Source organism: Abramis brama, assembly GCF_963993115.1.
Source record: "Abramis brama genome assembly, chromosome: 11".
In the NCBI taxonomy this organism is placed as follows: Eukaryota; Metazoa; Chordata; class Actinopteri; order Cypriniformes; family Leuciscidae; genus Abramis; species Abramis brama.
The window spans coordinates 22,272,696-22,300,299 of NC_139973.1; the positions used below are offsets into that span (position 1 = coordinate 22,272,696).

Here is a 27,604-nt window from a genome sequence, read left to right on the forward strand (position 1 = left end):
TTCTCTCAGTTAAGCACACTCTTCACAAACATGTCGAAGAGCGAATGTTAAAAGGGAAAAGAAAACACTCTAAAACACCCTACAAATCAAAGTGGAAGTAAACACATTATAATAAAACAACGGTCAGCAAGTAGAGCGGTCATCTTCCTCTTTGCGCGAGCATTCTCACTCTCACTGTGCGTGCGCGCTCACATAAAAACAGCATGCATACAATAACGTACGCCATAGAAGAAGTTATCTTAAAGGCACATCAACATTCATGTCATGAACACTACTTAACACTAGGCGGCCGTTACAATGGATGTGCGCGGTGTTATAATGCGTTGCTATTGACGACCGTCATTATAAGGAAGAAAAAGCCACATGATAGAATCTTGCTTTAAAAAGTGCATAGAGCTGCTTGTTAGGGCCCGAGCACCGATGGTGAGAGGACCCTATTGTTTTTGCTCCGTTTATTATTAGGGCCCGAGCACCGATGGTGAGAGGACCCTATTGTTTTTGCTCCGTTTATTAGGGCCCGAGCACCGATGGTGTGAGGACCCTATTGTTTTTGCTCCGTTTATTATTATTATTCTTCTCCAAAGTGAATCGCTTTTTAGAGGGCCTTAACATGCTCGAAAACTCATGAAACTTTGCACACGCTTCAGAAGTGGTGAAAATTTACATGTGATATGGTTTTCAAAATTGGGGGGGGCAAATTCGGTAAATTATTGCCCCCACATTTTGCCCCGGCTCCTGGTTTCACGTACAGGTATGAAATTTGGTACATACATGTAATGACCCAATACCTACAAAAAAAGTCTCTTGGAGCACAGCCCTAAACAACAGGAAGTCAGCTATTTTGAACTTCCTCTCAGATTTTGGGCAGTTTTTGCCATTTCCTGATGTTGTACTTTAACGAACTCCTCCTACAGTTTTGATCTGATCCTCTTCAAATTTGGTGAGTGTAATCTTAAGGCCTTTACTAAAGGCGCCGGGTGGCGGTGGCAGGGGTGCGAGGGCCCTTTTCATCGCTGCTTGCAGCTTTAATTAGGGCCCAAGCCCTGAAAGGGCGAAGGCCCTATTGTTTTCGGTAGGATTATTATTATTATTATTATTATTATTATTATTATTAGGGCCCAAGCCCTGAAAGGGCGAAGGCCCTATTGTTTCCGGTAGGATTATTTTTCTTTTTCTTTTTTATTATTATTTTTTTTTTGCCTTTTTGCCACTTTTGGGGCCCTTAACATACTCAAACTCTTGAAATTTTGCACACACGTCAGAACCCGCGGCCATCAGGGCCGGACTGAAGCTGGTACCCGGGCGTGGCGGGGGGCTCGACAGCGCCCCCTGGAATGGTGTCCGAAAACTTGGTCCATAAATCAAACACGCTTGCATATAATAATATGAAACTCGGTACACATATATATCTCATCGGGCCGAACAACTTTCGTGCTCTAAGTTTTACAAAAGCCCAACAGGAAGTCAACTATTATGGGTTGTTTGAAAAACGCATCCTCTGGAATTTGAAATACTCCTCCTAGAAAATTCGTCCAATCGCAACCAAACTCGGTGTGCATGAAGACAAGACATTGAGGATGCTAAATTGCGGACGGATTTTTGATATCTCAAACGGTTTGGCCGTGGCGAGGAAACAAATTTATGGCGAGAAAAGAGAAACAGGAAGGGTGTTATAACTTCTGCATACATTGACTGATCTTGATAAAACTTCAGCAGTGTGTTCATGGTAAAAGGCCGATCACATGGATGTGACAATTGTGAGTCAAAGTTATAGCGCCACCAACTGGCAGCAGGAAGTGTGTCACTTTCAACATGCTTTTAAAAAAATTGGGGGGGTTAGTTTTAAATACAGTAAAAAAAAATAGTTTGTATATTGTTCTCATCAAGCCGGACAACTTTCTAATTTACATTCATTAGCTCCGGCCATCAGGAAGTCAGATATTTTGGTCTGAATGTGGATTTTTTTTGCAAAATCAGCCTCTGAATTTTTAGCCACTCCTCTTAAACTATTTATTTTATTCCCACCAAACTTTTTCAACATGATGAAAATACATTGAATATGCTAAATTGTGAACGGATAATAAATCTCAAACGGTTTTGCTATGGCGAGGGATTAAAGTAATGTCCAAAAAGGAAACACTAAAAGCCTCAAATTTTCTAAAAAATGTAATTATATACCATTTATTTCTATATAAAAGTATACAAATATCACAACTAAACCCATTTTATTCTGTTTTTGCAATTTAAGAAGAATGAAAAAGTTAAAAACAGGCTATTTAGTGCTATTTGGTTAAACAAAAAAGCAAACATAGGGCTATACTGCCCTCTTGTGTCCAAAAGGACATCAAAATAGTATATAAAACTTTTTACCAGGTAGGCCAATATTGTATTTAAATATACATTTATTAGGTATGTGTCTGAGGATATTTTCCCACCGGTTAATCGACATGTGACACGAGCGGGTGCTTTTAAATCGCTAATATAAAAGTGAAAGAAAAATACAGACGTCCACACTGACATTGATAATGTTGCACACACACGTTGGAAAGAATGATGCTTTTAAACAACACTAAACCACCATTAGGTGTCACCAGGCATCCATCTTAATAAGCGAGTCATTGATTCATTCGTTCAAACGATTCGTTCGAATGAGTCGATCATGATTAAGACAGATGTTTATTGATCATTCAATCTTTGAGTCAACCGATTCGTTAAAAATGCTGAATCGTTCAGTTATGAGAAAACACGTGATGCGTGATGGTTCTGCTGTGATCTTTGTTTAACTATTTTCGCTGCTGAAACAGAACAAAAACAGTCAATATTGCATCTAAAATGTAAGTGACTTAACTGGAACTGTTTATTAACCTGTTGTATGAAATCAATGTCACAGTTTCAACTGTGATTGTATTCAGGAAATGACACTCGTCAAGTGAGGTTGCTTCACTGTATCATATGTTATAAAATATATAAAACCTCCATATTTGTAATTTTTATAGTCAGCAGGCCTATGTTGTTAACTGATTATTTTAAAAAATAAAATCTCAAACGGTTTTGCTATAGTGAGGGATTAAAGTAATGTCAAAAAAGGACACACTAAAAGCCTCATATCTTCTAAAAATGCAATTATACACCATTTATTTCTATATAAAATTATACAAATATCAGAACTATACCCATTTTATTCTTTTTTTTTTCTTTTTTTTTTTTTAATTTAAGAATTATGTTTGAGTTTAAAAACAACCAGAATGTTTCAGTCCAAAAAGTAGATAAATCATGTCATGTCATGGATTGCTTAAATGTATTTTTATTTTTTTATTTCGTTTTGGCTTGTTTGTAGTTATTTTTTTATTCTTGTTCCGTTCTGAATATCATTACATTTAAAGGATTTGTTGTGGAATATTTTGAGTGCATCATAAAATCAGAATAATTCTCTCGATTTAGTGATTCCCTAGTTATCTTTTTATTAGATTTTTTTTTCAGGTCAGGCAAGTAAAATTCTCTGTGTCTTGTCCCAAAAAAAAAATAAAAAAAAATAATAATAATAAAATATAAATATATATATATATATATATATATATATATATATATATATATATATATATATAGTTCGTCTGTTATAGGACAACTTAGTTTGAATAAAATTAATATTTGTGTAGTGTTCAATGTTGTTATCAATAGAGATACGCGGATGGGGTATTAGTTCTTCCGCAACCGCGTCACAAAACTCATCATCCGCACCAACGTTTTTTAACCAGATTTCAAAGCCGCACCCGCCCGCCATCCGTGTTGCGGTCTATGGACGATGCAATGCTCTGCTGATTGGCAAAGAATCAAATACAGTTGGAAACGACGTAGACCATTAATAACACAGACTGTTAACAATTGTTTTTAATTAGTATTTAAACATTCTCTATGATAAAAAATGTTTGTAAAAAATATTTTAATAACACGGTTTTGGCGGTTATAGAGTTGTAATGACGGTGTTCAACTATAACCGTCGGTCTCACGGTTATATACTAACCGTCACACCCCTAATATAGGGCCAAGCCGGCGGGACCGCCACCCCGGTGCCTTTAGGTAACTAAAGGCACCGGGGTGGCGGTGCCACCGGCTTGGGCCCGTAATCGCTGCTCGCAGCTATATTTAGGGCCCGAGCACCGATGGTGAGAGGACCCTATTGTTTTTGCTCCGTTTATTATTATTCTTCTTCTCCAAAGTGAATCGCTTTTTAGAGGGCCTAAACATGCTCGAAAACTCATGAAACTTTGCACACGCTTCAGAAGTGGTGAAAATTTACGTGTGATATGGTTTTCAAAATTGGGGGGGGCAAATTCGGTAAATTATTGCCCCCACATTTTGCCCCGGTATTTTACCCAATACCTACAAAAAAGTATCTTGGAGCATAGCCCTAAACACAACAGGAAGTCAGCTATTTTGAACTTCCTCCTAGATTTTGGGCATTTTTCGCAATTTCCTGATGTTGTACTTTAATGAACTCCTCCTACAGTTTTGATCTGATCCTCTTCAAATTTGGTGAGTGTAATCTTAAGGCCTTTCCTAAAGGCGCCGGGTGGCGGTGGCAGGGGTGCGAGGGCCCTTTTCATCGCTGCTTGCAGCTTTAATTTTATTTGTTGTTTGTTGATTTTCAAATATAAAACTTGTTGAAATGTCTTCAGTGTGATCAACTCTTTTTGAACACTTTCATCTCGTTTTAACAAAACCGTGATAATATTGATAATTGCGATAATTTTGGTCACTATAATCGTGATATAAAATTTTCATACCGTCCCATCCCATATATATATATATATATATATATATATATATATATATATATATATATATATATATATATATATATATATATATATATATATATATATATATATATATATATATATATATAATAATGCATATTAGTTATAATTCTCATAATACAAATTTAAATTAGCAGCAAAAGATGAGCAATTGTCTATAAAGTTTTTTTCCATTATGCTAAAAATTAGAGCGAGATACAGGGGGCGTGGCTTTATTGCACCTGATACATGCCACTTTGCTCACAGCTGATTGGTCCAGTTTTGGTTTGCGATGTCTAACCCAGAATAAAACTTTCTCCAGAGCAGGTTAGCTGTGTAGCGCAAGTTACCATGGCTTCTTGAGCACGAAAAACCAGAGCTTGCTCAAACTAATCTCGAACTTACCTGGGTGGTAACTGAAACCAGCTTTGTGCAACAGGCCACAGAACAGGGCTGCATTTCCCAAAAGCATTGTTAGCCTATGTTGATCGTAGAGACCATTGGTAGCAATTACTCTACGATCAACTTAGGCTTACGATGCTTTTAGTAAATGCAGCCCAGTGAGTTACTGACAAACTGGGAAAAGATGTGCTGCAACAAGATAAAATGTGTGAAAAATGTATTTGAACATTCAAGCATGAATCCTTCTCTAGTAGACCCAAAAACAAAATCAAGATGTTATAAAAGGGTATAATATGGCCTCTTTAAAAGCAAGCAATAAGCAAATATCAAGGAGTCAAAGAGTTTAGTCAGAAGAGCATTATAAAGTGGACAGTGTACCTTCTTAAAGAGCACAACACCATCCTTGGCAACTTCAAACTTTGAAAAGACTGCATCATCAGAGGTGATGCCAAAGGGCATGTCATCCACAGACTCTGCAGTTTTAACGAAGGCCTTGGCATCTTCTGATTCAACATCCTGCACAGAAAAACAATTAACAGTAATAAATTTAAGTTTAAAAAAAACTCCAAATTAGCTAAATTAGCTAAAGAAAAGAATACATTTTACCTTAAAGAACCCAATTACTGCAACCTCATTATCAGCAATAAGAGACTCTGTCTGTGTCACATCACTCAAAGTAGTGGCTGCAGGGCCAGTTCGTTTTTTCAGCCAGTTGACAATGTCATCAGCCTGTCGACCAGCTGCAGACAGAGCATGAGCATGTCATAGTGAGACAAAAGATCCTGGTGGCACCAAGCAAACACTTAAAGCAGAAATACATTTATAGTAAAACGCCTTTGCACATGGCCATAGCCATCTATTAGGTCACTGAGGTCCAGACCTCTGTATTTTTTTCCGAGGTGCATATAATAAAGGTTGTGAAATATTTGCCTAATATAGTATTAACTCCACTATTTCCACAAGGATATTGCACAGCACCAAGATCTTATCATCTGAGCTGCCTCAGTGGTCTGATTTGATTGGTCATCTCAAATATTTTGACACTGACAAGTGGTGACAAAGTAGGCAGGTTTAATGTTCACAGAAGCTGCTGAGTGTGATTTCCAGCACAGCACAACGCTTCAGTTAGTGGTCAAAGTGCGAGATAAGATGCAAGTAGCTAAACTAAACATTTCATATTTAACAGCTGTTTTAGGATCGAAATGTTAAATGACCAACAAAAATCAGGCAAATAAACTAGTCTAATTTCGCCATTTTGAATTGAAAATAGACCTGTAATTTACATGGCTCAAGTTGTAATTATTAGTAATTAGTAACAGTCAATGTGAGGGGACAAGAAATGTTAATGTAGCAGTTTCTTCATGTAAGGCATAAGATTACTAACAAATGTTAACATATTGTGAATGAATTTAATAAACAGTTGCTTAGCTTTCCTGGCTACTTCAGTAACTTGTCTTCATAAAACATCAGTTAACCCCGTTTACTTTCTTCACTGCCACAGACGAAAATGAAGTCTCAGTCAAAGTCAGCTTTAGGAGGGGAAGAGACAGGGCAAGATAAAGCCTTGTTTATACTTTCGCCTGGCTTCGCAGCGCGGGTCTCCGCAGACTGTGCACGCACCTCCCCAAACGGACGAGGCGCTTATACTCGACGTGCTCGCGTTGTACTATTCTGTGAAACGACAGGGGGCGACTCAAGTAATTGTCCTCTTAACCATCAGGAATCAACAGTGAGAAGAAAAGTTTATTTTAGTACATCACCACCAATACCACACTACAAAAAGAATAGTGTAAAATCCAGTAAACCCTGAGATTATTACTTGTGACATTAGAACAAAATATGTGGATATAAAAACATGTAGGCTATACAACTAAATTAACAATCTCTTACATATTTTCTAATTTCATTAAACATTTCATTAAGTTTCGTGGACAGTTTTAAAGAGAAAAATACTCTGCAATGGTGTTGACTTATGAATTTGCACATGGTTTGTCTTTAAGCATATTAAAAATACCACATAGACAAACTTTAAAAACTTAATTTTCAACACAGGGGGACTTTAAGGCATACATTTGATCAGTTCCTGCATTCTCTGGGAAACAAAGATTAAATCTAACTCAAGTACTCCTTCCACGTATCCTCATCCATTTATTGCCACAGGGATGACACATCACACACAGTTTCAAAGGTAGTCTTAATATTGCTCTTGTTATACCAGTAATGAGTGCCACAGGTTACAGCAGGAATTGACTGATGCAACACGTCAGCAATTACACTGTGGTTCAGAATTTGATTATGTCTGAGATCTTGAGATCATGCGTTACAGAAACCCAGACGGAGTCCTTCTATCAAGGCTACAGATATAGCGACAGACAAAACTTCAGAAATTCTTTTGTTCCAGACAGTTTCAGATAATTCTGCAATCCCAAAAGGCAGATTTCCCAAAGTGTACGCAAACACCTAGGGGTTTGTGAGGGAACTGCAGGGGACTTGTGAGTTGATAAAAAGATAATTAACTAAATCAAAAGTAACACTAAAATAAGTGAATAGGAGTGCACAATTATTCAAAGTAAAGCTAAAATAGTGGTCTATTTTAAATTGTGATAAATCTTTAAAACTGCGATTTAAAGTATATATTCTGTTGTGCTGCTTGTTTCCAAGTGAAGACCATGTTTTCAGAGCAGCTTGGTTCAAACTAAACGCTGCTTCTTATAAACTCAATCTCTGCAAGCATGCCAGTCTAACATGCATTTGTAAATTTAATGTGTGCCAAGTTCAGTTTACATATACACATGGTTTCCAACATTTAATGGCCGAAGTTTACAGAATTTAATGATTAAGGATTTTACATTTCAAAAGAGGTTTTTAATGGTTGAAAAAAGAATTTAAGACAAATATTAGCATTTTAACTTAATTCTTGTAAAATTAAATGTAAAAGTGAATTTTAAAATAAAAACAAATCAAAATAAATCAATTACAATTTTTAGAATATTTGACCCATTTACAAGCATATAATGTGACCATTAACCAACTGTGATCATGCAAATGTGTCATTAAATTGAAATATTAACTAAAATCTCAGGGGGTACTTCAAGTAGATATTTTAAATCTAAGGGGTTTAGGCTCAGCTGACAGAAAAAAAAAAAAAAAAAAGGTTAGCCCTAAGAAATCTGAAAAGTATGCAAACTTTTAGACTGACAATTGAAAGTCCTAGAACTTTTTCTGAGGCTGGTCTGCAGGAGTAAGACTGTAATAAACACAGACTTGAGAGCAGCCCACATCAACCAGACCACAGGCAACGTGAGGAACTGCACGTTGAAGGAAAGGGGGAGGCGCCTTATACACAGGCTAGAACACAGGGCTTCCACGTACAGAATGACATGCACGTCCTCAGCACTCACATTCATGGTACACAAGCATCTGACCTGTCCAAGCTGACTTATGGTTTACGATGTATGATAGCATAGTCAAATTACTCTTTAGCAATTCTAACCAAAACAAAGAAATTATATACACTCACTGACATCATTTTATCTGGTTTTAGAGAAATAGTTACGGATTTTGAAAGCCTATTGTTTTATTCACAGATCTGAAATCCAAATAAAAGTAGTGTAATTTTTTTTACAAAGGTTTAAAAAAAACAAACTGAAAACATTCTGGTAGGTCATATACCAAAAGGACCATAGACATTGTACAGAAAATGTGTGGCTCATTACACTAACCAGAATACTCCTTGGGGTTCTCCTTCTCTCCTCCCTTAAAGAACTTGATGGTGGGATATCCACGAACACCAAACTCTTGAGCGAGCTCAGCTTCCTCCGTGGCATCTACCTTAGCTAGTCTGATGTCAGAGCCTTCAGCTTTCAGCATACCAGCCGCTTTGGCATATTCAGGAACCAGGGCCTTGCAGTGCCCACACCATGGCGCATCTGCAATAAGCAAAAAGTGGTTAATTCAATACATCTTACATTTACTGAATGTTAGTAATTTTACATCAAGCATTCATTTACTCACAAACTACATTAGCAGTAATTTGTCTGAATGAACAGGTTAGTCGGGTTCATGACTAAACAGCATGAAGTTTCAGTTGGGTGTCCAAATGCAGTGAAATTAGATAAAATGATAACTGAATAAATCAAACTTAATCCTCACTCCCTCAACAAGTCATGGCTTTAACAACATGCCATGTAGTGAGAGAAGACAAAAGTTCATAATGCTTATGATGAAAATCAGTATGTGTCAAAAACTCCTTCACAATATTATCAAATAAAGAACTAATGTAAGACTGCACTGGTACACTTTCCACTATTCACACGAGATTTTTTATTATTATTATTTCTCATTTATTTAGCAAGAAAAGTTATTTTTCTGATGTACACGTCAACCTAGCTCTGTGACCCTGGGAAGTCCCGCCCTATTACACGCTACCACGCCTACCATTATGACGAAACACTCGTGGACATCAGTGATTGGTTAATTTGAGGGTCGATCACGACCATGCATGAGGATATACTTTAAGAACGGCCAATGAATTTAGCCCGGTAAAGACACATATAAACTAACAGCCCGGATACACACAAGTTTGAGAAGAAGTCTTTTATGATTAGAAACTTATTGATGCTTGCCCATAACAAGTCAAACCTTGTCTCATTTGCATGAAGTGGTGGAACATAAATAGGGCCAGGAAATCGAAAGTCGAAAACAAGTGAAAGTGCAAATCAGGGTTTAACTATTTCAACAAAAACGAAATTCAGAGATTCCGATCCATGGCTGTTATCGCCCTGAATATGTATTTGAAACTACACGTCTGCTAACTTGGATTGAATGCATTATTCGCAAAAAGGTTTAACTTGCTCTTTTATTTGTCAAAACAGAGTTTGAGTGACTGGCAATGACGTCTAAATAACAGTTACATTGCGTCCGCTTTTGTGAAAGCGTTCAAAATTGCACTCTTACGTTAGCTTTACGTAGCACACGTCTGTGTTACTACAAGGAGATCGACTCATGAACAGAGATCAATTATTGTGGTTGCAAGTTAAAACTAAGAATAAAACATAACTAATTTCACTGATAGCGGGTTCTGTTTAGCATTTTACTCATGCACAAACTATCGTCGTAAAACAAATGAATAACAAGTCAAACAAAGCTGGCGACTACTTACAAAACTCAACAAGGATATTTGGGTAAGTTTTGAGCGCCTCCTCGAAGTTACTTTTCTTCAGTACAAGCACGTCCTCCTCCTCGGTGATATCAGCCGTTATCATAGCGGCCAGTGCGCACACAACCAACAACTTCAGCATCTCGGATCACCTCCAAACGTGCCAGCTAATAATGAAACCGTGATGGAGACGGTTAGCGCGTCTGCTATTCTTTCACCTTTAACAGTCTGAAGTATCGCTTGATTTTTGTGTCTGCCGCTAATAACGTGGCAATGTGCGCAGGAAACGGAGAGAGGAAGGCGCTACTGCGCATGCGCATTTATGAGGCCGAACGCTGTTCGTGTTGAATTGTGAGTGGACCGCGCGTCTCCTAGCACCTGGAAGTGAATCTGCCCGTCTTGAATACTAATTTCCAAATCCTACTACGGCGAATGCTTAGCACATGAATATTATTATAGCGGTTGGTCACGTTGCGTAAACAGACGTGATGGCCAGTCAACTGGGTAGGGTTGCACCAGCCGTTCGTAAGTTCTTTCTTAAGTTGGAACGTAAAGTCCACACTAGAGGTTTAGTAACTACTAGCTAGTTTGTAACTAACTCTGGACTTTATTCCGTTGCACCATTTGTTCGTAAGGCAGAACGCAGCTAGTAGGTCGTAAGCTCTCCGTAAAGTAATGCGTAGTCGCATAATATGACGTTTAGCCTCGATGATCCAATAGCAGCCTTCAAATACGTGAGCAGATGTTGTGTTGAAATGCTGTGAATTTCAGTTTATCCTTCATTCTTTTGCCTCACGTTACTAACGGTAAAAATAAGTTTCCATTAAATACAATACTTGATCATGAATAGCATAAGTGTTTTTATATGTAAATAACATTCAGAAACTGTATTTGAAATGAAATGAATAAGGATCAATAAATAAATATTGTTACAAAAAACATAAGAAATTACGTTTATTGATTATGACTGATATTTGACATGCACAACATGGACCGATGCACACAGCGGCGTGCTGGATGGGTTCGTGTTAAAGATAGCCGCTAACAAAGTAGCCTAATCTTTTCACATAATGTTCTCTCTCTTAAAATGAGTGTAAATGTCAGCATAATCATATATGTCTAAAGAATTTAAGTCTGTCAGGTAAAAGAAGAGCTTATTGATGCAGTTCAATCTGTCTGATATTTTATTCCATCCTTTACTCCTGATCGGAGGCTGCCGTAAATATTTAGTTTATACGTAGAGTTACGCTTCAACTAAGTTTAATGGTGCAACGCAAAAATATTTAGAAGTGCGTAAGTCGTAACTTAGTGTCCATTTACGTCAAAACTACACTGTAAAAATAAAAGGTGCTTGGAGGAACCTTTTGGGGTTCTTCACTTTGCCACACCGGCGGAACCGTCTGTAGATCCTCTAGGCACCCTTTAAAAAGGGGTGGTTCTCTGAGGAACCACACAAGTTTCCTGAGGAACTCTTATATTAGGCACTGTGTGGAACCACTTTGGGTGCCTCCAGGAACGAAATTTCATTTTTTTATTTTTTTTATTTAATTTCATGTTGTTACTATGGTTACCTTTGACATATTATAATAAACAAACTGAACCAAATACAAAATAAGAATTGTTTATTACATATTTGATATTCATTTTTATACACTTCCATGCACATGGGGAAAAAAATCTAACTATAGATTAAAATTAATGAATATACAAAAAAATAGTATAATACATAAGCAACATGAATAATCAACCATGTATATACAATAGATAAACAAGAAAAGACATCTAAAAAAAAATGCATGGAAACATGTTCCACGAAATAAATCAATGTAAAAAAATTACATTTTGACTAATTAAAAATATCCATCTTCACTTAACTTTAAAACATTTGTGTTTCAGTCCGATGGTAAGTCTGACATCACTGTTTCCAAGTCCAAAAGCTCTATCAGATGCCAAAAACAAACAGTGCTAATATGCACTCATTGTGCTGTAATATTCCTGAAAATTATGATCATAACCTTTATCTCTATACCGAAATCTCTGATGGTTAGTTATTCAGCTATTTTGAATCATAAAATGTTGAAGTCTGGGATGCCGTTAGACTGGAGACTGTAATGTACACTATGGCTTTTGAAAAGCTTAAATGTGTGACTTGAATCAACAGTGTTCATAAATGGTTGTTGAGTATTCTCATGAAACAAAAGAGAGGAAGTAGAGGCTTCGACCCGGAAACAGTATTAAGGTGCAGTAAAATTATCTGTTGTTCTGTGAATGTTCACTGGTGAATTCCAGTCATTTCAATAAAAATTTAAATGGTCAGCAATTTGGTTTGTGGTCAAAAATGTCACTATGGGACCAAGTTGGTGTGAGGTACTTAAAGAGTTAGAAAAGTGAAAAGGTACAGCAGATTCGTTTTCCGTTTGTTTTTCCTCTTTTCTGGTGGATGGTTCAGGCACTTCAGTGATTTTCAGGTCTACAGGAGGATTTTTATTCTTGTTCAAACTTGTATTTCAGCTTACCGAGATCCCTGCAAAGTACAAAATTTACTGTTAGTAAGGTTATTAAAGTGATAGTTGTGAAATTTAAATCATTTCCTCAGCCTTGTGACGTTCCAAACCTGTTTGACTTTCTGTCTGTGGAACCCAAAAGCAGATCTCAGGCATAATGCAAGCATAATCATCAAAGCTTCCGCCGTTTGTTCGGCTCTCCGTTACGAGGTTTGTAAACTCGCCAAATAAATATAAATACAGAGTCTACTCACTATATATTCAAACACACACATATATAAACTAAATTTATTATACATTACTATGTTTTTACAGTGTTAACCACTCGTTTATTGCACGGTATCTGGTATGAAGGTTGTAGCCGCGATGCTTACTACGTTGATCTATTGAACAAATGCAAATTATTGACTTATTGTCTTAAGATTGATTTAGTCATTCAATTCAACATATTCTGTACAAATTGCTGATATAGCCTAACCAATTTAGCTGATTCCTGCAGTCCATTGGCGTTTGCAGTCCAACTCATGTGGTATGAGTTGTGTTGTAAGTCTTCTGAAGCCATATAATAGCTTTTTCCTTTTCTTTTTTTTGTCGAAAAAGACTAAACTTGAAGTTATAATTCAGAGTTAAAATGTATTATTCAAATGCAAATGATAAAGATATAAGCATAGCATTATTTGTGAACCAAACCTGTGATATTATTTTTCTGAGTAACATGAATGAGATTTTTTGAGCATGAGGGAAGATTTTCAGAGAATAACTGATTAAAAAAACACAAGTAGCCTACACAGTCAAACAATACAATTTCACACAGAGAAAGTTCATAGTAATAAAGTACTTGCATGTGGTGCAGGTAACTTACTGTAATTCAATGTTGCCACTGAAATGTTCAGATTATTTTAGAAATGTAGTCTAATGGTTGTTCTGGGGAAACAAAAGAACAAAGCTGATTATTCACAACATAATATTTATTGACCAGTAATTGGCTTTAAAATGGTATTTGAGAGAATGAGGGCACATGTAGTAAGTAAAGTTAGGCTAAACAAAAACAGACCAAACTATATTAACCTGCTTTTGTTATTCATAACAAACGCCAATGGACTGCAGGAATCAGCTAAATTGGTTAGGCTATATCAGCAATTTGTACAGAATATGTTGAATTGAATGACTAAATCAATCTAAGACAATAAGTCAATAATTTGCATTTGTTCAATAGATCAACGTAGTAAGCATCGCGGCTACAACCTTCATACCAGATACTGTGCAATAAACGAGTGGTTAACACTGTAAAAACATAGTAATGTATAATAAATTTAGTTTATATATGTGTGTGTTTGAATATATAGTGAGTAGACTCTGTATTTATATTTATTTGGCGAGTTTACAAACCTCGTAACGGAGAGCCGAACAAACGGCGGAAGCTTTGATGAGTGGAGCCGTTACTTTCCCGATGACGTCGATCAGCTGAGCTTTGTTGCGCGCGAGCAGCGCGAGGATCACTGAAGCGACGACAGCAGAGGAATAGCAGCAGTTTCGTGACAGAATAAAACTTCTTTCCTCCTGGTTCTTCTTCTTCATATTATTGATATTATTATTATTTAGTGTTGTTTTTTAAGGTTTAAATTACTTAATAAAATAGGCCGATACTAAATAAATGTAAGCTACCCAGGTGAAAAAGACTTAGGCTAGCCTACTGTTAAATGTATTAAAAATGCATTAAAGTATATTTGTATTGTAGGTAAACTAAAAACACACTCAAGTACATTTTTAATACATTTAATATGTCTTTTTCACCTGGGTATGAATACTGAATCAAACTTAAGTAGCCTATAATAATAATAATAATAATAATAATAGGATAATAATAATCTTATTCTGGCCTCACTGAACCATTGGGTTCCTCCAGATGCTGGCTTTAACATAAGAGATCTTCCAGGAACCACTTAAATGTTAAAAGATCTTCCAATAACCCTTTTATCGCATTCAAGTTCCTCTATTTTCCCCCAAAGCACTTCGATGTCTCATGGTAATGAAAAGGTGACTCCAGAACCTAAATACAAAGTGCTTAAAGGATCCCATAAGTTCCAGCAAGAACCTCAAAGATTGTCAGTGCTCCTCCAGTAACCCTACTATAGGAGAAACCTTTGAGGCACTTAAATTACATTTTGAAGTTCCTTGAGTATCCGACAGGGTATTTGAGGCTCCTTTAGTTTTTACAGTGTAGGCTAAGTTATAACTTACACACAGCTGGTGCAACCGGCCCCTGGCGAATTAACTCGGATCACAATTATTCATTTGACTTCTTTCCTCCAGGAAGGAACGCGAGCATCCTAATTAATATATTCATGAGCCAAGCATTAATTTATATGGATGTTTTCTTAGCATGTTTGTGGCTGTATTACATAAACATCCTAACTCAGAATCTTATCTGATTAGTAACCAACCACGGCCATTTCACTTAGGAAATTGAACTTTTTCAAATCTTAAAATAATTAACATGTAATACAGTCCCTGATTAGTAAAAGTTTTCGGTTCATGGGTTTATTGTAGGACAAAATAAAGTCAATGCACCTATAAGCAAAATGATATGAAAAATGTAAAACAGAAAAGAATAAGATACAGTCAATAAGACCAACACAGCCTAAAGATGTGCATGCTGCGGACTGCCAAACACGATAAAACAATGAGCTGACACAGGAAATGGTGCACTATCACTTTCACCACAATCTTTCTGTGCACTAAGAATCATTTGTCAACTATATTTTTTAGGATGTTCAGTTAGTGTACAACATAATTAGCCTATGTGTCCCCTAAACTAAAAATAAGATGTTTTAAATAGTTTGCATAAGTAGTAGGCTAATAAAAGTCCAGAAGCATTTACCTCATTATTACGTTATCAAAGCTTGATAAAATGAGTATTTTCCCCAGTCCAATTTGAGATAAGAAAGCATGAATACACTTTTCATAAATTTAGCTGTAAATGATGTCAGCACTTAAGGTTTTAGCCAGAGCCATAGAGAGAAAGAGTTGCGACACTCCCATAGACCTCCGTTGTAAAAAATGGCGGCGCTTTTAACCGCCTACTTCCGGGATTTGAAGATCGGATTAGTTCCAAACACTGTCATTTGGGCGTTGGACCCTATTCACTTACATTGCTGCGCGTCGAGTTGTTCCAGAGTTAAGTTGCTGAAATATCGACCTCTTTTGAATTGTCAACTGTCTATATTGTATCAGAGGCCCTCTGCGATGCTTATACTGGTCTTCATTTGTACATGCACAGCGTAATTATTTATATGTTATGTTGGTTGTTTCAACCAATTTTCAAGCACTGCCTGCTAGCTAGTTAGCTAGCGCGACTTCGTCAGCTGTGACAGTAAGAATTCGGTAATGAATCGCTGCCACCTTTATAGCAACTTTTATTTAATTAAATTTTTTGGGATATACTAACTTTTCATTATGTTTTATTGTCTTGAGTGAAGCGGCTTGTGAGAACAATGCTGGACCTCTAGGATTGTTATGGCCATCACCAGTCCTGTCTATTTCATGGATCACCTGCCCCTGTTTTTTGTTTTTCTTGTTCACACACACACTCACACATTTTTGTTGTCTCTCATTGTTTAATAAAAAATATTTTATTTGAAAACCTTAATTTGTATCAGCCATGCTTAAATTCGTTTTTAATCTGTTATAGTTTTGATAATGTGTATGGCTTAATCTTAAAATAATATTCTTAGTCTTAACATGATCATGTTTCACGTTGTGGTCCTGGGGGTGGCCACTTTCATCAGAAGAAGTGAGCTAGCTTCTAAGCGAATTCTGAACGGACCGCCATGGCAGACCTCTTTGCGTGATCACGAAGGTAGGCTAATGGCTGAATCAAAATTTATAAGCAAAATCACGGGAATCAATAGCCTAATACAGCCCAGTTGTGCTAAAATAAATATCATGAGACGTCCATCATCAGATGAATGATATGGAAAAGTTAAGTTAGAGCCGCTAAAGCCAGTGCTACTACCCATGCGAACATGAACACTAAGCTTTTCCCTCCAAAAATATAGCCTAAAACTTATCTCCAAATGCAAAACTGACATTAACAAAATGCAATAATGCAATAACAGCTGAAAAAGTACTTGGGTGTGTGTTTTATTTTATATTTACCGTTCAATAATGCAATCGCTGCTGTCTGTCCCATAGAAGAACATGACAGCCAGCGTATGTTTTGGAACTATTGGGGCTTACATGAACCACGTGACAGCCATAGCGGCGACATCAAAGAGTGTTGCAACTCTTTCTCTCTATGGCTCTGGTTTTAGCTAGAAAACGATTTCATGCTATAAACCTTATAATCAGGGTTTGACACACCTGCCAACCCGTTTTCAACCTGTTTTCCCCATGGTATCGATGTCAAAATTGAGGCCAGTGAAACTGCTAAGTGGCTATAACTTTGGAAAACCACTAGCCACAGTGGCTTGTGAGCAAAAAAGTTAATGTCAAGCCCTGCTTATAATCTTGTAGATGATCATCAATACATAATCGCACATGACTGCTTACAGTATTGTGAGTTTGACTTTTAGGTTGAGCCGTACACCACAAAGTGCTGAAATAAACACATAAAGAAAGAAAAAAAGAAAGAAAGAAGCATTTTAACAGAAACGCAGTGTCAGACTCTTTGTAACTTGCATTCAATTTCCTCAAAACCCACAAAGAAGCTGAAAGAAGAACACGAGGGGGCTGATGTATAAGCACAAAAAGGCATTGAAATGTGCACACAATTTTCCATGAACATATCGGGAGTTATTAAAAAATAAACTTATGTAAATATGTGCGCATGGTCCGCACACTCTAGACCAGGGGTCTCCAACCTTTTTGTGAGTGAGGGCTCCCTCAAGGGATAAAATAATCTAGAGGGCTACTTGTTTGATATACTCCAAAAATATAAGATACAATTTATTATACAGCTGTAACTGAAATTATTCAACATCCATTGCAAATATTTTTTTTATTTATTGGAACAATTTACAGACTTTCAGCTGTTTGCAAAAGTAATTGAAATAGTTCAACACAACAAATGTTTCAAGTGGTTTCCCAAATTCAACTGAAAATGCAACTTTTAATGACTTCTGCAGTCTCAAAATTATTCAACCCCACTGAATAGAATCCCTCACAACAGCACAAATCTGCAAAACAGGGGTTGTCTCAAGCACAGCTGATGCAACTAATCAAAGGCTTCTTTAGTTGCACCAGGTGTGCTTGAGCTAGAACACATGAAATATCTGGACTGGCTAGGTTTGTTGAGTGTCATGTTTGACTGCATGTTAGAATTATGGCTAAGTCAAAAGAATGGTCCAAAAAGATATCATTGCCCTTCACAAACAAAGAACAGGATACAAGATAGTGAAGGCACTAGACACTGTTGGAAGCATAGTTTGCCTGTTCAAAGTTAAAGGAACTGTGGGTACACTACCTGGACGGGGTAGAAAAAGGGACCTATCAACCAGATTTTTGAGAAGGAAGGTTAAAAAAAAACACCACTACTGACCCAAAAGTACAAGAAAAGTGCTCAAAATCATATAAATAAGCCACAGAAGTTTGGGGATTCTGTTCTGTGGAGTGATGAAACAAAACTGAAACGTTTGGCCCTATGGATCAGCAGTATGTCTAGAGGAAGAAGAGTGAAAAGATCACTTTGCTTACAGTTAAAGGTGCTGTATGTAACTTTTTTACTCTACTAAAGCAAAAATACCATAATATGTTTGCAGATATTTAGGAAACAAGTTCACATACTCGTTTCTCTGAAAAACACTTCTACAGCCAGTTATTTTACTTATTATTTTACACGTTCCGTGTTGTCTGCCGGTTTTTGTTTTGGTCTTGGTCTGTGTGATCTCCACTGCCTGTTCACCCAGTAGTATTTTGACACCCCGAGATGCCAGTTGGCAGGAAACACAGTGTACTGCAGCCTTGGAAACGAGCAAACAAATTGGATGCAGATTTCACACAGCCTAAAAAGCCTTGATATCCATCTAAAAATCTCTTTGAACGAAAGCATATTAAAACGTGGATAAATCAACTCATCAACTTAAATTGTGTAAGTCTCCTGGGCTTTCATTGTCAATTGCGCTCGTTCTGTCGCGTGTCCTCAAACTGGCAACCCGTGTAAACGTCGAGTCTGAGGAGGAGGTGGCGGGGGAAACAACGATCTCTGATATTTTGAATTTGGATTGCAGTACCTATTGCTAGCTGTCATTCTTACAGACAGCACCTTATGGTGGTAGCTCAGTGATGCTCTGGGGCTGCTTTGCATCCTCTGGCACTGGAAACCTGCAGCGTGTGGAAGGCAAGATGGATTCATTGAAGTATCAGGAAATCCTTGGAGAAAATATGCTATCAGTGAGAAAGCTAAAGCTTGGGTGTCATTGGACCTTCCAACAGGACAATCATCCATATACCTCAAATTCCACCAAGGCTTGGTTGCAGAAGAAGTGCTGGAAGATTCTACAGTGGCCATCACAGTCACCTGACTTGAACCCAAAAACATTTCTGGTGGGATTTGAAGGTGGCGGTTGCAGCACGCAAACCCAAGAATATTACTGAACTGGAGGCCATTGCAAAATGGTGTTCTACTAAGTACTAAAATGTCATGAAGAGTTTAAATAATTTTGAGACTGCAGAAGTCATTAAAAGTTGCATTTTCAATTGAATTTGGGAAAACCACTTGAAACATTTGTTGTGTTGAGCTATTTCAATTACTTTTGTTTGATTTGTTCATTGCAAACTGCTGAAGGTCTGTACATTTTGCCAATAAACCTGATTTGCAGTGGGGGTTGAATATTTTTAATTACAACTATAAATATAACATGAGTGTTTTTTTTGTTTTGTTTTTTACTTTACTTTAAATCACCATCATTTGTCAAAGAAATAATAACTCAATATAAATTAACGATTTTTTAAAAGAAATTTTCAATAAAATACAATGATTAACTTTATAATTAATTAAATTTAAAATTAATTTAATAATTAAAAATAAACACAATTTGGAGTTTGACAACAAACACAGCAAACCAGCTATGCAGCATAGTTCAAAACATAATAATTAATTTCTGAACATTGACTTTCAGTCTTTATTCACCCTTTTCTCATGGTTTCTCAATATAATTCATAAAAGAATAGAATATCATAGTTCTAATAGGGGCACATTGTAACGCAGTGTTACAATGTTCCTCACCAGCGCAACTGGAATTTAAACCCGGCAAGTGTCTTCTGCTGGTTAGATCAGCATTAAAGAATTAACTGTTAAATAACAGATGTTAGATTAAAATAATATCAGATTTGTCTAGTTTTAAGTAAACACAAAACACAGAAATGTAAAATGAATTAAATTAAATTAAAATATACTTTTGTTATGATTAAATAATTGTTCAGAGATATATAGTAAAATACACTAAGTTTGTCATGCTGCATTTTAGGTTGTGCTGCTCGGCTCACCCCTATTTCAGTTTCCCAGTGTTTTGTGCATGTTTACTTTGTTTAAGAGGTTTCCCGCTTGTTTTAATTATTTGTTGTCTTGGTTGTCCAGTATACCATATTGTATACTGTAGTTTTTACAATAAAAATATTACACTGAATTATGTAACTGGTCAGTGCTATAAACAGTAGCATCTGCCGGAGAAAGTCCCTGGCAGAGCAATGTCAGCGGAAGTGCCACTGCAATGTGCCGCTGTAGCGGCAGCTGCCTGAGAAGGCATCTATAAAATATATTATGTGAGAAAGTCCCTGACAGCAAGAAATGCCACTGGAAGTAGGCTACTGCTGCGATGTGCCGCATTTTGCGCCAGTCCTTATTGCGTTACTTAAAAGTTACTTAAAAGGATTCTGTTTCATAAGCCGTTTTGAACTAATTGTTTAACTGAATTATTAATTGTCGTTAAGACAATGATTTGCCGCCACCTACTGGAGAAAGGAGAAATGAGAAATGAGTTTATCTTGCCTACAGCTGATACCTAATCCTTGTTTTTTAATTTAAATTTTTAGCTCATTCTTTGAAAGGGGCCATCTGACTTGCAAAGGACGCGTCTGCACTGACTGTTGCTCATTTACTGAGTAAATATCAACAAACGATAAGGAGAGATCTTGTTGTTTGAGAAGTGTTAGTTACAGGAATTGTTTGGGTTAACAAAGAATCTTTACACTGTAAAAAAGTTGCCGCCTTACATTTTTAAGTACAGTCAACTTAGATGCAAGTCATTTAAACTTAAATTACATTAAACTGTCTTAAAAATTTGTTGAATTTTGTGTAGGCTACCTTATAAAAAAAGTTGAAAATTGCTTAACTTATTTTGATGAGTTAAAGTAGCCTAATGTAAAAACATATGTTGTCATGACTTACTGATCATATAATTTTTACATTGTATGCAGAGGGTAACTCCAGGGTAAGTTTAAGGAGATGTGCTTCCCCTTTAAAAACATACATTTCCTTGTAATAGTTTAAGTTTATGTGTCCTTGCACAACCTACACAGCCCAACATAAACACTCCTGATAAATTATTTGTTATTAAAGCATCTACATTCACAAACCACTGTTAATTTGAACAGAAAAGCAAGCATGCGGGATTTGGCATGGCAGAAAGCGCACAAATGCTCTCCCTTTATAACCACTAAAAAGCTGCCATCAAACCGTTGAAATGTAAACTTTATTGGGCTTGTTGTCCAGAAAAGCCACACAGGTCCTCGTTTACTTGTATTTGTTTATAGCAGTTTTGCCCTTACCAATATGGCGGACTGGTTGCCGTAGGCTATAGGAGTAACGGTTCAAATCGGCCAACGACGAGGTGTTGCATATATTTTACATGTCTATGCCTCTTATTGGCCATTGCATTCAAGAAATCAAGAGATATATTTGTGATTGGCTACGTTACTTAACGCTGCAAAAACACGTAATAAATAGAAAGCTTTGACATACTCGGGAGCTCAAACGCATAACCTATCCTATGCACTTGATCGTTTGCCCTTTCCATTTCGCCAATATGCTATTAGAGAACAATTATCCTTGGACCAGCAGTTATGGGCAGCTTTTCCCTCTTTTAAAAGCAACTAGAAGCAGCAGCAGGCAGTGGTTTGAGTGAGATTTTTTTTTTATATCCGTCATCATAGAATTTATACAAAAGTTTTTTTTCAATACAGTGCATGTAATAGGGAAAAATGTTTTATTTATCATTGTAAGCTTAAAATGTAGTGTTTTGAAAGAAGTGTTTTTCCTAATTCTGTTAGAATGTCATCATAATAAAAAGCACCAAAAAATAAGGAAATGGACAATTAAATCAGATGAAACTTAATGTAGAGACGGAAGACCAGATTATCTCTCGTTATACTCTTGCTATATTTAAACACAGTCATATTAGTGGAAACATAGGCTAGAAATTAAATTAAGCTGTATATGTTCTTTAATCAGCTCAGTGCCGGGCACGCATGGGTACTGGAGATGGCAAATTATTTTTCTTTTGATCAATTATAAAAAAATGCAGTTGTTGCCATGCCAACTCCATTTATGCTCTGACCTTGAGGACATAGTTTCTGCATACAGATTCATATCTGACGTCACGCTAAGGGGAATCTGGAGGGAACAACACAAACGTAAAGATTTAAGTAGAACATTTGTAATGTGATAACACAAGCAAAGTAGCCTACATACTGTTGTCAATTAATAGAAAGTGAGTGTTTCAGAATGGGAAATCAATTTAATTTAGGAATATTCCAAGAATGGACATATATATCACATTAAAATGGGAAAGATCAGAAAAGATAAACACATTACAGCATATGGTATTACCTTAATAATTTTATAATAACATTATTGTGCCTTAATAACACAGTGAAAACCCCAGACACCAGAAACAAAAAGATAGCTTGTGTGTATGGGGTGTGAAAAGCTTTACATTGACTTATAATCAAAACATGTATACTAGAAAAGGCAATTAGAATTAAAATAGGCCTACGAGTTTTATAATAAATAAATATTTTTTTTTTCTCCACTAGATGGCATTACGGAACTATGTGCAAATGCCATCCATAAACAGAACACCTGGTCCCTCTACTGGACAATAACAAGAATGCAGTGTGCTGTCTGCTTGACAACTATGATTAAAATTTCATTTCCGTACAATAAATGTTTTACTATCGATGTAACCCTTCCCCTTTGCCTGTGTCAAACTGCTGTAAGAAGGGTTTGATGACATCAGAATCAGCCTTCTAAATGCTACTTAATTAAAACATATGTAACTCTTACATGAATTAATTAACAAATGAATTAATGAATGAAGCATTAAAGAGGCTACATGCAACTTTTTCCCCAAAATAAACGTAACAATAGCCTTTTTATTTGACCATTTATGACTCAAACATCTCCTGATGAGCATACTGACACCTTGTCAGCTCACAGTGGGTTCACCTATAAGCCTGTATCCTATTTTTCCTATTTTCTGTCGGGTCGGATTTTTCGCGCGCTGTCTGCGGATGTGACGTCAAGCGCGTTCATGTTAAACGTTTCAGATCACTCTGCCACCACCGCTAGTCAGCAAACAAACTTAGTTTCTCAAACAATATATGTATTTGACTTTTCTTACCTCTGTAAACATAATGTTGACTTCTTTGCAGCGGATGACTTGTGAAGTGTGCACGTACGAGAGCGAGCAGAAAGGAAGAGCAGTTCCGTTTTTTGGCCACAGGTGTCAGTCGTGAGTTTAAATTTCAGAAAATCGCATGTAGCCTCTTTAATTTTAGATTCCACTACACTCAAAGCTCTTTACAATAGCCTCTTCTCAATCACCGCCAATGTGCAGCATCCACCTGACCCGGATGATGTGACGGCAGCCACAGTGCAATGGCTCCACTACACTCACCACACAATAGCTATAGGTGAAGGTGAAGAGGAGCGGAGAGTATTTTATGATATTCCAGACTATATTCAAATGCAATTGCAAATTGTATTTGCCATTGCATTTTCATATTGTGGATGCATACGTTGTCGTGAAATATGCCTAATCCAAAAGCAATTGCAGTTGTGTTTCCATTTTCTTTTCCATGTAACATATTGTCTACCAAATTTTAAATGGAAATGCAAAGTCCATTTGCAATTGTCCATACGGAAATCTGATATATAGCCATATGAACATATAAAACAATAGTTTATATATGTGAAGATATACAGTTGTGGTCAGAACTATTGGCACCCCTGGTAAATATGATCAAAGATGGCTGTAAAAATAAATCTGCATTGTTTATCCTTTTGATCTTTCATTTAAAAAAAAGAATCGCAAAAATCTAACCTTTCATTGAATTAAAAGAATTGACAGTGCCTCAGGGGGAAATCATTTTATAAAATAAATGTTTTTCTTCAAAAGGTGTTTGGTGTTTTAAGCCCCCAACGGCGCCTTCCAGGCAGCGAGGGGATGGGTAGGTTTAAGGTTGAGGGTAGGGTTAGCTGCCTCTAAGGAGCCATTGGGGGCTTAAAACACCATCGAGCTCTTCAAAACACGTTGCGCAAAATTATTGGCACCCCAAGAATGTTTTATGAGTAAAATATCTCCATTATATTATATTAAGTATATTTCCATTGATATTATTTTTTTAGCACACCAGGGTGACTAGGAACGTGAAATTGTCTAGCTATGACTTCTTGTTTCAAAAGAGTATAAATATGAGGAAACAAAAAAGCCAAATTCCAATTAGTCACAATGAGTAAAAACCAAAGAATACCTGATGTGCAGCAAAAGATTGTTGAGCTTCACAAAATAGAAAGTGGCTGTAAGAAAAGCTAAATCATTGAAAATTCCCATTTACACCATCAGGGCAATAATTAGGAAGTTCCAATCAACTAAAGATGTTACAGATCTGCCTGGAAGAGGAAGTCTGTCTATATTGTCTTAATGAACGGTGAGGAGGATATTTTGAGTGGCCAAAGACTCTCCAAGGATCACAGATGAAGAATTGCAGAGATTAGTTGACCCAATTGCTGGAAATAACGCATACAAATACTGATGTGTTCAGCAAGTTTAGCGAACGGATGAAGGAGAGGGGATATGAGTCAAGTCAAGTCAAGTCATCTTCATTTATATAGCGCTTTTAACAATGTAGATTGTTTCAAAGCAGCTTTACAGAGATAAACGTATAATTTAAGGTAACAGAGATTGTTTTGGCTTTATAGTGGTTCTTTAATGAAGTTATTTTCCAGCTTAAGTTAGTTTTGACTGATTCGCTTCCGTCGCAACGATCATTTGTTATTAAATTAGGGGGCCGCTAAGACGACACCATTCTCTCTACACAGAATTTAAATGCGAACCTGTGATAAACGCTGATGGCGTTCACATGCGCATTAAGAATTGGTTCTATAGTTATGTGCGTTTGAATATATGTGCGCAGGTTTGTAGCTACCAACCAAAAAAAAAAGACAGGCACCATTACCACCAAAGCCTGCGGGCCCAGCTCGCCCTCCCCCTCCTGTGAGAGCTCTTCGGCCTCTGCCACAACACCAGGGCCCACACCCTCCTCCATCTGCTCGAGGTGAACCAAAAACAACTGATACCAGCTCTCAGTGATATGTGTCGGGTCCCCGTTTTGATAACAGTAACTTTCTCAAATGTTTACAGAACAAGCGGGAACCCAGTGTGCCTGTATCTTTCTCTATTGCTGTTCTATTACAAGATAGAAAGTCTAAGGCCTTCAATAGCCGTACAGCAAACCCAACTAATCTGGTGCCTATTACACGTCAAACTAATATTGCTGTGGGGACAAAAAGTAAGACTGTTAAGTTAGCACTTTTAAACATTCGTTCACTTAAAAATAAATCACTTCTAGTCAACGACTTAATAACCACAAACAATTTGGATTTTATGCTTCTGAATGAAACCTGGCTAGAAGACAGCTGCAGTGCAACAATCCTCAATGAAGCAGCCCCTCCTAACTTTACTTTTATGAGTGTCTGCAGAGCTGTTAAGAGAGGTGGGGGTCTAGCTGCTCTTTTTAAGGATATCTATCAATGTTAGTGTAACCCCTCTCACCGGGTCCTTCACACCCCGCTCCGTGCGGGTCTCGAACCCGGGTCTCCGGCATGAGAGTCAGGCGCTCTAACAAGGAGGCTAAAGACTGCAGCCTCTAGCATCTGTCGCTAGAGCGCCTATTGAGATCAGAGGAGTGAGGTTTACTCGCACAGCAACTACTAGCTGGCCTCCGTTACACTCACCCCCCTAAACCTCACTCCCATCCGGGTCACGGCACCAATGTAACCCCTCTCACTGGGTCCTTCACACCCCGCTCCGTGCGGGTCTCGAACCCGGGTCTCCGGCATGAGAGTCAGGCGCTCTAACAAGGAGGCTAAAGACTGCAGCCTCTAGCATCTGTCGCTAGAGCGCCTATTGAGATCAGAGGAGTGAGGTTTACTCACACAGCAACTACTAACTGGCCTCCGTTACATAAGCAAATATCATTTGGGAATTACTTGTCTTTCGAATATCTGGGTATTGTGTTAAAAGGTGCTCCACGCATTTTACTTATCATTATTTACAGGCCTCCAAAATACTCTCCAGCCTTTGCTGAGGACTTTACAGAACTGTTATCAACAATTACCTCAGAGTTTGACTGTTTTGCCATTGCTGGAGATTTTAACATCCACATAGATAGTGCAGAGAACAATATGCCAAAAGAAATCAAAAGTGTTTTAAAAACTTTTGATCTGACTCAGCATATACATGGACCCACACACAATTGTGGACACACTCTAGATTTACTTATCAGTAAGGGTCTAAACATTTCATCGATTGTTATTAAGGATGTAGCGCTGTCTGATCATTTCTGTATTTTCTTTGATATATTGATCTCTCCTGCCACTGAAGCTAGATCTGTGTCTCTCAAGAAGAGATGCTTAAATGAGAACACTAGTGTACTATTTATGAAGGCTATATCCTTAACACCAAGCATATCTGCAGACTATGTTGATTTTCTCCTTGATTCTTTTAACTCAAAAGTTAAAAGTGTATTTGATGATATTGCTCCTGTTAAAGTCAGGAAGAAGAGTGGCAGACAAAAAGCACCTTGGAGAAACTCAACAGCAGTGCAAAATATGAAAAGACAATGCAGAAAAGTAGAGCGCATGTGGCGGAAGACAAAACTTGTAGTCCATTATAACATCTACAAAGACAGCATCCATGCTTTCAATATGTGTAACGAATGAGAAGAGGAAGCAAGATGCAAGTAAAAGCTCTTTATTGAATGTATGTTATAATGAAGGTCAAAGTCCAGAATAGACAGGCTAGCGGCGCAGGGACCCCGATGGTCAGATGAACCCGGTGAGTGGAAGTGCAGCAGTGCGGTGAGACGAATCCAGTGATGATAATAATCCAGAATAAATCCACAGGAACACGAACAGGAACAAGGAAGGCACAAGACTCGAGACGCAGACTGGAACACAACCGGGATACCACAAACAACGATCTGACAAGGAGATGAGAAAGTGGTAAGCATATATAGGGTGATGAGATGAGCTGCAGCTGGTGACGGGAGTGATGAGCTTGATTGCTGATGAGCGCTAATGAGCCGGCACGCCCACACAATCAGTACACACACACACACAACAACAAAACACGAGACAAGAAAGAGACAAAGGATTTATGAACCGTGACAGTACCTCCCTCCCTAGGAACGCCTCCTGGCGTTCCCAGACTCCCTTACCTGCCGATTGTAATCATCGATAAGGG

The 27,604-nt window shown here is 37.4% G+C and overlaps 1 protein-coding gene and 1 long non-coding RNA gene across 2 annotated transcripts in view; both read right to left on the bottom strand.

Moving 5' to 3' along the window:
* Positions 1 to 11,037, bottom strand: part of p4hb (prolyl 4-hydroxylase, beta polypeptide) — a 36,482-nt gene extending 25,445 nt beyond the window's left edge. Inside the window, exons 1-4 of the mRNA XM_084128087.1 lie at positions 10,360 to 11,037; positions 8,921 to 9,127; positions 5,805 to 5,938; positions 5,577 to 5,714 (exon numbers count right to left, since the gene is read on the bottom strand). Coding sequence (XP_083984213.1) covers positions 5,577 to 5,714; positions 5,805 to 5,938; positions 8,921 to 9,127; positions 10,360 to 10,498 — 618 coding nt within the window. The 5' untranslated portion in view covers positions 10,499 to 11,037. The remainder of the gene's footprint in view (positions 1 to 5,576; positions 5,715 to 5,804; positions 5,939 to 8,920; positions 9,128 to 10,359) is intronic.
* Positions 11,038 to 11,962: 925 nt separating this feature from the next.
* LOC311091926 lies at positions 11,963 to 14,312 on the bottom strand. The gene is made up of 3 exons (XR_014608184.1): positions 14,250 to 14,312; positions 13,723 to 13,784; positions 11,963 to 12,880 (listed from the first exon to the last, which is right to left on the bottom strand). It is a non-coding gene; the product is annotated as an uncharacterized lncRNA (long non-coding RNA).
* Between the last annotated feature and the right edge of the window lie 13,292 nt (positions 14,313 to 27,604).